The sequence below is a fragment of the Somniosus microcephalus genome, chromosome 31, assembly GCF_052327205.1.
Source record: "Somniosus microcephalus isolate GS21.2 chromosome 31, FLI_Smic_1.0, whole genome shotgun sequence".
Lineage (NCBI taxonomy): Eukaryota > Metazoa > Chordata > Chondrichthyes > Squaliformes > Somniosidae > Somniosus > Somniosus microcephalus.
Window position 1 is genome coordinate 22473826 of NC_141017.1, and position 12425 is coordinate 22486250.

General features: G+C 45.1%; 1 protein-coding gene across 7 annotated transcripts in view; it reads right to left on the reverse strand.

The window, feature by feature from the left end:
- LOC147097633 (uncharacterized) overlaps window positions 1–12425 on the reverse strand; it is a 165801-nt gene that overhangs the window by 48785 nt on the left and 104591 nt on the right. For 6 of the 7 annotated variants that reach the window (XM_085971620.1, XM_085971619.1, XM_085971617.1 and 3 more), the window contains exons 9-10: window positions 11827–12345; window positions 3296–3730 (exon numbers count right to left, since the gene is read on the reverse strand). In XM_085971620.1, the coding sequence (XP_085827746.1) occupies window positions 3296–3730; window positions 11827–12345 (954 nt within the window). The remainder of the gene's footprint in view (window positions 1–3295; window positions 3731–11826; window positions 12346–12425) is intronic. The other variant, XM_085971616.1, reaches the window with a different exon arrangement.

The window sequence follows — 12425 nt, forward strand, 5'->3', positions numbered from 1 at the left end:
GCAAGTCTTTCTTTAAAATAAGTGGTCATTCTTCGTATGTGAGAGCCTAGGCAATGAGTGCTAGCAAGCTACTGAACCACAAAGGGAGCATCACCAGTAAAATCTGATCTCGCCCAAAATCCACATGCAGGCACTTTCTAGCAGGATGATAATCTGGAACCGGAATCCTGGCCATTTCTTTCCACCCTCCCTAATCCAGGAGTGCTAATCTCACCTGAAGTCAAGTAACCCAGCAGATTTGGGATTGAACTTGGGTCCTTGTGCTCTGTAAGGCTCAGAACAACAGGCCGCGCCTGCACCCATTAAGCACCGAGGAGGATTTTTTCTCCCAGTACCTTGCTATGAACGGGACAACGAGCAAAGTCTGTTACTCCCGTGCATCAGCAGAAGCTGCGTGGTCTTCAAGAGCTATTGGAGGTGATTCGGATTCCAGCTCCGACCCCTGTTGGTGAAGTACATGCCCTCCACTCACCACTCCACCCCACCAAAGAGTACAGCTGAAATTGGGAACTTGCTGTGTGCATTCCGACTCCAGGACACAATGTATTCGGCACTTCAATACATCAGAATATTTAAATACATTTCTATTCAGTTCTAATCGATTCCTATCATTATGTTTTGTTCTTCTATGACATGGTTCGACTTTCTGCACTGCTGCTTTCAGACATAAGGCAGTGCATTCCAATTCTATTCTAAACAAGGTAAGCCTAGGACAGAAATAGTTATGACAATTCACCTGGCACATTTCTCTTAAAAAGCTGAATGAACGCACCATAAAATATCAAAAATACTGTGCTCAAACGGACTTTTCCTACAGTGGATAGTGCTACCCTGATGAAAAATACATCACTCGATAGACTGTTCAGTTGTCCCCTCGTATCCCCCGCCCCCCCCCCCCCCCCATTGCCACAAGACACATTTGATTTCTAAGTGTCGGCTTCGCTCAGTGGTAGCACTGTCGGCTCTGAGTCAGAAGGTTGTGGGTTCAAGCCCCACACTCCAGGGCATCAGCACATAATCTAGGCCAACACTTCAGCGCAGTACAGAGGTGCCGTCTTCCAGAAGAGCCATTAAATTGGAAAACTGCTAATGTAACACCCTTATTTAAAAAGGGCAGTAGACAGAAGGCTGGAAACTATAGACCAGTTAGCCTAACATCTGTGGTAGGTAAAATTTTGGAGTCCATTATTAAGGAGACAGTAACAGGACATTTGGATAATCATAATTTAATAGGACAAAGTCAGCGTGGTTTTATGAAGGGGAAGTCATGTTTGACAAATTTGCTGGAGTTCTTTGAGGAAGTAACATATAGGGTGGATAAAGGGGAACCAGTGGACGTAGTGTATTTAGACTTCCAAAAGGCATTTGACAAGGTGCCACACAAAAGATTATTGCTTAAGATAAAAAATCACGGGATTGGGGGTAATATTCTGGCATGGATAGAGGATTGGCTATCTAACAGAAGGCAGAGAGTTGGGATAAATGGTTCATTCTCAGACTGGCAATCAGTAACTAGTGGTGTTCCGCAGGGGTCAGTGCTGGGTCCCCAACTCTTTACAATCTATATTAACGATTTGGAGGAGGGGACCAAGTGTAACATATCAAAGTTTGCAGATGATACTAAGATGGGAGGGAAAGTAGTGAGGGGACATAGACAGGCTGTAGGTGGGCAGAGATTTGGCAGATGGAATACAATACTGGAAAGTGTGAGGTTATGCACTTTGGCAGGAAAAATCGTAGAGCAAGTTATTATCTTAATGGCAAGAAACTGGAAAGTACTGAAGTACAAAGGGATCTGGGGGTCCTGGTGCACGAAACTCAAAAGGTTAGTATGCAGGTGCAGCAAGTGATTAAGAAGGCCAATGGAATGTTGGCTTTCATTGCTAGGGGGATAGAATATAAAAATAGGGAGGTATTGCTTCAGTTGTACAAGGTATTGGTGAGACCGCACCTGGAATACTGCGTACAGTTTTGGTGTCCATACTTAAGAAAGGACATACTTGCTCTCGAGTCAGTACAAAGAAGGTTCACTCGGTTAATTCCGGGGATGAGCATATGAGGAGAGGTTGAGTAGATTGGGACTCTACTCATTGGAGTTCAGAAGAATGAGAGGCGATCTTATTGAAACATATAAGATTGTGAAGGGGTTGGGTCGGGTGGATGCAGGGAGGATGTTCCCGATGATGGGTGAAACTAGAACTAGGGGGCATAGTCTTAGAATAAGGGGCTGCTCTTTCAAAACTGAGATGAGGAGGAACTACTTCACTCAGAGGGTGGTAGGTCCATGGAATATGCTGCCCCAAAAAGCTGTAGAAGCTACATCATTACATAAATTTAAAACAGAAATAGAGAGTTTCCTAGAAGTAAAGGGAATTAAGGGTTACGGGGAGCGGGCAGGAATTTGGACATGAGTCTAGGTTCGGATCGGTCATGGCCCTGTGGGTAGCGGAGCGGGCCCAGGGGCCGTGTAGCCTGATCCTGCTCCTATTTCGTGTGTCTAATTCTGTTAGATTCAGGAGATGGTTCTGTGATAGTGGATTGGCGGTTAGGATCAGATATGATCTTATTGAATGGCGGAGCAGGCTCGAGGGGCCGATTGGCCTACTCCTGCTCCTATTTCTTATGTTCTTATGTTCTTGAGCTCCCCCTGCCCAATCTGACTTTTCAGGTGGATGTAAAAGATCCCATGGCATCTTTTCGAAGAGGAGCTGGGAGTTTTCCCAGTGTCCGAGCCAGCATTCAGCAACCAGCACCACCAAAGCAGATTAATTGGTCATTCATCTCACTGCTGTGTGTGGGACCTTGCTAAGCTACCCACAAAACAAGACTCAAAAAAAGCATAACTCATTGGCTATGAAGCACTTTTGGATGTCCGGAGGACATGACGAGCACTAGATAACTGCAAGTTTGTTCTTTCTCGCCTGGCTGAAAGTTGACCAACACGGCCCTGACAACAAGACCAACACGCCTCGTGACCTTTCAGAATTTGAACCTATAAAGCTTTGTGAGTCTTGGTTTATGAATAAATACTTCCCGTTACTAAGCCACCAGTTCACACTGCCCCCTCATATAATGATGAATGTTCACATCCTACTTTCCACCCATCCCTACTTTCATCTCTTCCTCATTCCAGTTAACCCTTCCCTTCTGGTGTTCTCAGTCGGGACAGCAGAACGGTGTGGCGCACAGGCATCCGTACAGATGCCCCTTGGGTCATTCTGACTAGAGGACCACATATTCCTTGGGATTACAAAACACAGTATCTTGCCCAACCTATCACTAATTAAGACCTTACACAGATTTATAGGTGATGTTGGCCAATAAGTTTGTGAAGTCAGCCCATTATTAGGTCTCGAAGCCTGAGAAATCCCAGATTCCATATGCACTCTCATAGTGACTTGCTTCAGCTTTTTCTGTGTTGACAGTGAAGGGGACGTTAGAGATGTTTTCTTGTTGACGGGTGTCCCTAACTTGAAACTGCTCCTTTCCGCTTTGAGGGCAGACACCTTAGGGTAGCTGTGCGCTTTCTTCACCGGCAGCATGGATGCCAATGCGTTCTGTATCCCTTTTTTCTTAATGAATTCATTTAGGGCTTCAATCGGAGATCCTTTAGAATCCATATCCACCGCTCCAAAGTGCCTCAAGTGAGCTCGGGAATGGCTCGACAGCCCCTTCCGGGTTTCAAAGCAGGCACCACACAACCGACAGCTTATGTGTTCACTGTTTACTGCTGTGAATGAAAGAGAGAAGTTGTATTTAACACCGTTACAGCGGCACCTGTGTTACGTTCATTAACCTCTCAGACACCACATCAACCTCGCTACTCCTAATATAATCGAAGAAGCACTTTGTAGCTCGAAGCTCAGCAACCAAACCTTACAGAATTTCGATTCTGCGGGTTCAGGTGATGATGGAAATTTAGGGCTGAAAAGTCAATGTCTGGCACGGTGCTAAACTGGCTTGGAAGGTCCCAGGTTACTCCTTGGCCTGTGTTATCTCAACTCAACTGGGGCTGCAGTAGGGCCAATAATTGGGTTGTCTCTCTAGCTGTGGATAGAAAATAAATCCAATCAGAAAAGGATTTCATTCCAGACTGTTAGTCGGGAACTCTTGCTGGAAGATGCTGGCACACAAACTCGGTGAGGGCGCCGGGCTCAGCTGTGACATCCCTGAAAGTTAAACAGGCTGTGCCAACTTGTGCTGGAAGGTTGCCAGCATGCACAGAGCCCCAGCCAGAAAGTGTCGAGAGTGTCGCCACGGCATCCTAGGCTCCCCACACGGCAAGCTTACGCTCCCCAACAGTGTCGCTGTGGGGGGGGAAAAGAGGGAGGGATAAACGGCTTAACACATCCCGCCCGTCATTTGGGAGCGCAGCAGCGGTGAAGGGGCCAAGCACACCTCCAGGCTGTCCTCTTGACTGAAGCTATGTCGCACAGCAAGAAGGGAAGAAGTGAAAGTAAATAAAATTAAAGAATACGCGCGCGCACAAAAAATGAGAACACCTGTGTAGAGACTTTCCGCCAATTGCAGCTTTTTCATGGTACATAGTAATACATTTTGTGATCAGCGAATCCATAATTTAATTTGGTGGTGGGGAGGGGGCAGGAGAAGAAAGGAAGTCGGGCATGAGAACTGACCAGTTAGTTCTTGCCTGACATTATTTCAATTGGGTGGGCAACAATTATAAAGCAGTTCTCTCGGTAGCATAAAGAGCACACTCCACACCCGAGACCAACCAATGCATGCAGAGTGCCAAATGCAGGTCAACCCCTCGCCCTCCACTTCCACCCCTCGTCGCAAAATTAAAAAGCAGTGGTAGATGAGGCAACGGAACTCGTACAAAAAAAGCAGCCAGAGCTTCAGGAAAAGCAGACAACCGCCACCATTATAAAGTAAAAGGTCACAAAAGTGTACGGAAACACAAAGCATCGCAGACAAAAGGTTCCGAAGCACAACCATGCGAACGGCAGCATAGACAAACACACACAGCCAAGCAAGTGCCAGTGCAAATGTGAACAGCCTTAACTTGCAAAAGCAGCGCCAATCACGAAATGCAGCGTAATTGTCCGGTTTGTGCATGTTTTACACCACAAAGTGTTTCTGACATCGTGCAAAATTACAAATGATCAGCGCGTGAAGTTAGCAAATGCACAGAGCAAGTTCCCATCAACTTTAATAGCCAACACAAAGCTGGCACACAAATTCAGCCAACATTAAAATGCAGTCTTTAAATTTCCATGATCACACATCTATCCCCTATGTTCATTTCTGCCCAATCTCAAAGGGGAACAAGAACCTGCCGAGATAAAACCCCTCAGTACGCTCTCTAAATAATGACGACAGAACTAATTGAATAAAAATAAAATCAATAAAATGCTGAAAAAGGACCATGCCACGCTGGCAGCTACAGTACAAGGACAGTGGACTCTCAAACCAAGAGAGTTAAGTTTGATTACCAATCTCAACTGGATGCAAACTCCCCCACCTCCAGGCAGTCGCAACTGGAAGAGGAATGTGAGGGGGTCAAGAGTGGCCAAGAAGTAAGTTCCTTCCCACAACATTCAAGACCCAGGTAGATTCACAGAAAGCCAAGTCTGAAATGTGCAGCAACTTTGGAACATCTTCACGATATTGATAAAATCTACAAGGCAAAGAAAATTAACAGCAGATTCTATGAACATCCTATATTTAGCGAAAATAATGAAGACACAAAAACTTACACCGTAGGATTTTTAAAAATAATAACCGAGACTACTTACCTTGGGTGCACTGGTCCTTCGAATTAAGGTTATACGCCATAGACCATGAGGTAACATTACGCCAACAAGAAATGTCTGAGACACTTCATTCAGAATCCACATGATCCTTCCTCACAATGCATGACAAATCACACCCTCATTTCTCAAGTTCATTTCAGTACTCTCAACCAGAGAGCAGCTCGGTACCGTGCTCACCAAGGACCCATTGCCTTATGACCCATAGAAAGAGAAAACATACACATTCTCTGCTACACCGGAATGGATCTAATAAAATACTAGACGGTTGGGACCAAATGGGATGAAAGGTCTTCTTCATGTGAGCCTATCTTGCGAAAACCAAATGTAAAGGAGTTCACTGCTGCTAGAAACTGTATCTGAATAATAAAACAAAGGATAAAAAAAACTCACATCTACCAGAGGTCAAAATCATGTCCTATGCAGATTAGCATATTAACCACAATATCCTCCTCCCACAAAATACAGATAACAAAACTGTTACAATCTTCACAGCAGGTATGCATTGAATGTTTTTATTTATTTGTAGAACATAGAAGATAGGAGCAGGAGTAGGCCATTCGGCCCCTCGAGCCTGCTCCGCCATTCAATGCGATCATGGCTGATCATCCAAATTCAGTACCCTGTCCCCACCTTCTCCCCATATCCCTTGATCCCCTTAACCGTAAGAAATATATCTAACTCCTTCTTGAATATATTTAATGAATTGGCCTCAACTGTCTTCTGTGGTAGAGAATTCCACAGGTTCACCAGTCTCTGGGTGAAGAAATTCCTCCTCATCTCAGTCCTAAATGGCTTACCCCTTATCCTTAGACAGTGGCCCCTGGTTCTGGACTCCCCCGCCATCGGGAACATCCTTCCTGCATCTAGTCTGTCTAGTCCTGTTACAATTTTGGCTATTCAACAAAAGGGTGAGTAAATCCACCTTTAATTAATCTCATCATGCTATGGGTAATGTCCTTGTCAAGGGCTCACTCATGCTCCTGATAAAATCTGCCACAACGTTCTCCATGTCTATCAGAAGTTGGTTATTCCATGCCGCCACCTCTATTACACCAACATCCTACTTCTAAGGTACAAAGGCAAAGAGTACTAGAGCATGCATGACCTCCATTGTTGCAACGAACCACTGTAGCCGCATCTCTCTGCAAAACAGACTGGTTGTGTGTTCAGTTGGTTGTATGTCTGTAGTGAAACAATACTCTTTATTCCAAATTATTTAGTAAACTAGGAAGGGCTGTCAAGATGGACAAATAGGCTAAGGACTTACAAAAGGCAATAGCAGAATACTGCGGATGCTGGAAATCCGAAATAACAACAGAAAATGCTGGAAAAACTCAGCAGGTCAGGCAACATCCGTGGGGAGAGAAACAGAGTCAATGTTTCGGGTCGAAACCCTTCGTCAGGACTGAGAGAAAAGGCAGGAAATGAAACAAAAGGCAGTTTGGGGGCTGGGAAATGGGGGAGGGGATGAAAGAGGAGACATTAAGAGATATTCAAGGCGAGACAAGATGGTAATAGGACAGGTAAAGAGACAAAGGATGGCTCTAGATGAAGTGTGAAATGCGCTGGCAGAGTGGGAGGCAGCTGCCATGTGGGAGAGAGAGAGAAATAAGGAAAAGGCACAAACCAAAAGTGTGGATAAAAAATATAAAAATATAATAGGGGCCGAGATTATGATCTGAAATTGTTGAACTCGATATTGAGTCCGGAAGGCTGTAAAGTGCCTAATCGGAAGGTGAGGTGCTGTTCCTCGAGTTTACAGTGAGCTTCCGTGGAACAATGCAAGAGGCTGCAGACGGTGAGGTCTGAGTGGGAATGGAGCGGTGAATTGAAATGACAGGCGACCGGAAGCTCGGGGTCATCCTTACGGACTGAACGGAGGTGTTCCACAAAGCGGTCACCCAATCTGCGTTTGGTCTCCCCAATGTAGAGGAGACCGCATCGTGAGCAGCGATACAAAAGGCATTGGATAAAATCTGCAATTGGGTAAAATCACTGCAGATAACTGCGATGTACTACAAAATGGAAGGAAAATGGATGTTGCAAGGATACTAAGGATGGTACAGCAATAGTTAAAAGTGAAGTAGACAGCGATCTGGGTCTGATAGCACTTAACATGTCAAATTACCTTCGAGCATCGATTAAAGTGAAAAGAATGCGCAACACTAAAGTTAGTTCAGTTGAGTGCAAGATGATGTCATGCTAAAACTATGCAGTGCCGTGGCCCGATTGCAATTTAGGTCCTCTAGTCTGATTTGGTTGCCAAGACATTTAGGCCATGGAGACGGTGCAGGGAAGAGCCACAAAGCAGTTCCACAACATGAAATGATCCAGCTGCAGGGCAACACTGGCGTAATAGGGCTCTTTAAACGTGAAAGGAGGCAACTGAGAGGGGACCTTATAGAAGCACACAAAAAGACATTCAACAGCCGAGATAACGTAAATCCAGAGCACGACTTCATCGTATGCCAGAATAAAATTGGCGATAGGTAAGCTTACGACAGACTTCAGGAAGAACTTCTTCGTGCAAAGAGCGTCAACACTTGGAATAGTCCAGGTAGAGCAGAGTAGCTTAAAACCGTACATTCATTCAAGAGCCAGTTACATCAGGTGAATGGGAAACGGAGATCTATTTCGGATGGACGAGCTCATCCAGATCTAGCTTGTGATCGACATAGCTGGAAGCCTTGGGTTTCCCTGTACTGCACTCTGAAGCAGATGCTAGTTACAATAAGCAGTATCTGTGGAGAAGACTAGAAGGGTCCTTCAACTAAAACACAATTTCAATTTGTCCACTGCTGGAAGACTCTGGCCCCTCTGGCTTGTAAATTAAGCCGTAGAGGTATCAAGGGGTTACAAAGAATGATACCTGCCACCAGCGCTAAACTCAACGCTAGTCTTTTGCCATAACCCTAATGCTTGGCTTGTGGTTAATTTATTTTTGGACTCCAGCATTGTGCTGGTGACATCTGAGATATGTGCCCAATAAAGATGAGGCTGTACAGTCCTGTGACTATTGGAAACTTGGTGCAGCTTCCATGTCATGCACTTGGGACGAGCTAGCCATCTACACATGTAACCCTTGCAAGGGCAAAGGTAATAAAGGGAGGTAAGACCATCAATGATAGGCAAGGCTGAAGAATAGCACATTGGTAATGAATGTCTGTCACGGAAAATATAATTACTTTTAGTGCGGCCTCTCTGTTTTGGATTATTCTTGGGAATCGAATAAAACAGCATTTGCATTTAATTAAATGTTGCCTTTGGGGAGGCAGATAAGACCATGATTTTTTGGGGACAAGTGTGCCACAGCAATCACCATCTACTGACTGCAAAACTTGAGCTACTGTTCTGGTACCAAGAGTCCCATCACTGGTGCTGGGTGCCAAATGAGCCAAAATACCAGGAGTTGGCCCCCTTTTTGCAGCTGACAACTTGAGCCCTGCCATTTTAGTTGAGGCTGGAGATGAAGCCGATCTACCTGAAGAACATCCTGTTCAGCAAGTGCAGTGTCTTTCTCTTTCTTGAGCTGGCACGTTATGATGCAGAGCGGTTCAGTTTTTTGGTAGCTGTTTGCCAGTTTATGGCGAGTTTCTATGGCCTGCAACTCCTTTCTCCAGAAGGGCTGTATCATGGAACTGTTGCACGCTCCGAAGCTATACCTGAATCTGGTATGACACGACGGGGACTAATGGAAGGTTGTGTAAAATGCTTATGAAATGAACCACATTTAGATCCCACACATCTTGTATACTTTCATGGACACAAGGGGCCAGAAATTTGGGTCCCCACAGGCGAGTATGCGTTGTGTACTCACCCGTCGGCCTAACGAAAGTGCTGGTTTTGTGCGTGCACTGCGCACGCGCTGGAAACCGGAACTTCCGTTCCCTTGAAGGAAGGGGTTCACAGGTCAAACTCGTGCACCGGAGAGGCAGCGCGTAGACCTTGAACTCCCGGGTTTAAATTTTTTTTTTTTTTTTTTAAAAACAGGTTTCTCCGTAAGTCTCCAGCAGCTGCGCATTTAAAAAGCAGGCGCAAGGCCTGCTTTTAACAAGGTAAGTGGTGAATTAAGTAAAATTAAAACATTTTTTCCATAGGTTTATTATTTTTAAATAAAGGTAAGTTTATTTTTAGCCCCATTAAAAACTGTAATTAATTTTTTCAAAAATTTAAATTATTGTTTAAAATAGTTATTTTATGTAATTTATAGTTATTTTAAAAATGTGATTTAAAAAAAAAAAAATTATTTGGAAGTTTTAGTGATGTTTTCGGGCCGATCTCTATTCATAGATTTGACAGGTCTTCCTGTCAAATTTATGAATGGAGATTCCCTGCTACGATTGGCTCCCCATGGCCCACGTGATCCCAGGGGACACATCGAACTAACTGCGCCCCTGGGATACGCGAGCACTGCGCGCCGGCAGCTGGAGGAGGCCCCGGATCGGAATCCCACGCGGGCCCACAGCACAACGGCCGGCGCGCTAGGTAAGTGCAGGTCGGGGGCTTGCACCCGCGGGAAGCCCCCGACCCGAATTTCTGGGCCAAGGTTGCTTATGGATAGCTTCTGTCCAATTTTCACCCATAACAGAAGGAAAGACTGGCGTATCCCTCATACCCCCCTGGACCATCAATAATTCTTCCTCATGCTCAGAGGATGTCAAATTTGAGATGGAAAACTACTTTTGCACCAGAACTAGTAAAGCTAACTTCTCCCTGGATCTGAGCTAGTTGAAGTATCCTCGGTGGGATGTATATCCTCCCATTCCTACTCCTTTTCCGAGTTAAGACTCCCCAGGGCCCTCCTCAGTTCAAGCAGAAATGCTACTAATGTATGGGTGGAAGCACTACAAACTAGACTGCCCAGGGAACAGATCGCAACCCATCCACAAAATCACACACAGGGAAAACAAGTGGAAACCCCTGGAGTGTCTGCGCCTCTATCTAGGGGCCAAGGAAGCAAGTCAAAACTGTGTCTGCAACTTTTTTGTGAAACATGCTATAAGTCAAGGGCCAATTCAGCTTGCGAGAAAATTGTGGCATCTGGGAGTAGTATAGGGGTCTGCCAAAGTGCTGCGGCTTTGTGTGCAAGCTCTTTCTTGTCTAATATATTTGAAAGCAGAAGCACAAAACATGCTAGTTCTCTCATGAAGTTGAGATTATACACAGTTAGCTTTGGAGCGCAGGTACAGGAAACTTTTGATTTACCGGCACCTAAATAACCGGAAATCTCGGTTAACCGGCAAAATTCAGGAGTAGGTTTTACTTCATATTTATTTGCCTTCTTCCATCTGTGCTGTGCAAGGGTGTGGCTGCAGCTGTTGCTAAGCTACAGAGACGCTTGAAACTTGTGTTCATTGTTCTACAGTTGTTGCTAAGCAACAGGGTTTGTTGCTTTATACGGAGCTGTCAGCTCTCCCTATCTTTTACTATAGTGTTCGGTTATCCGGAATTTTTGATGAACCGGCACCACGCCAGTCCCATCCGTGCCGGATAAAAAAAAGTTTCCTGTATACTGAGGCCAATGCAGGAAAGGGACAGTCTCACAAAAAACTAAAATTAAACAGGCTTCTATTTTTGTTAGAGAAATCTAGGTGAGCGGCCAAGGCCCGTAAGTGTAAAATATCACGGCGGAACACCGCCAGGACAGACAAAGGGAATCAAGAATTAGCTTGGGGTTTAAAAGCCTTCAGATTCTGTGAGGAAAACTAAGGGTGACACAAAGTTTTGATGCCCTGGGAAAGAATCTGTGATGAATGCGTGATGGAATCATACTTTTAACAGCGAGGCTGAAAATTCTGGTTGGCACCTCTACTTATCCGTAATACGCAAAAGTGTAACCAAGTTACACTTCTCTGCTTCAATGCAACAGGCAACTGATCCTCTCCCTCCCAGCAGCTGAACAAATAGAGGGCATGGTGACTAATTTATTTGGTGACTCAATAAACTAACTCAATTCAGCCATCAACAGGGCATGATTTTTTTTTTTTTAAATACCACTAAGATTTTACAAATTTGATCACCTTGAAACCTAATAGTGACCACAACTTACTGAGGTTTAAAGGTGTATTATCATCTTGGGGAGACCAAAAGAGTTTCTTCGACAGTAGCTCTCCTGATGTCTGAGGCGTGTTCATCAACGATCTACCCGTTTTCCCTTGCTCTGGAGATTTACTGGTCATTGGCTTTGGTAAAATGGGATGCACTTTCTTGAGCGTCGATGATCCTGTCTGAGACTGGCCCTTGGGCGGACTGTTCATGCCCAACTTTGGCGATTTAGCTGTCTGTGTCGCTTCACCCTGACACTCCTCCCCGAGTGGTTTGCCAGGAGCCTCTTGTTTTAAACCAGACAGGTCCTTTGGTGTGTAGCTCTGCGGTTTATCACTAGCCAAAGCGGAGGGTAAAACACTAGGTATCCCTTTCCTTTTCATCAGTTCGTACAGTGTACCGATGGGGGCGCCACTGCTTTCCGAATCCGGCACTCCAAACTGCCTCAGGTGGAAGCGTGCGTGGCTCGACAATCCTTTACGAGTTTCAAAGCAGGTGCCACATAACTGACAGGAATTCAGCACTGAAGCAAAAAACACACAAAACAAACACACAGTTAATCCTGACACGAGCGCAACGTTTTGATAGCTCTGACTTGTTCCC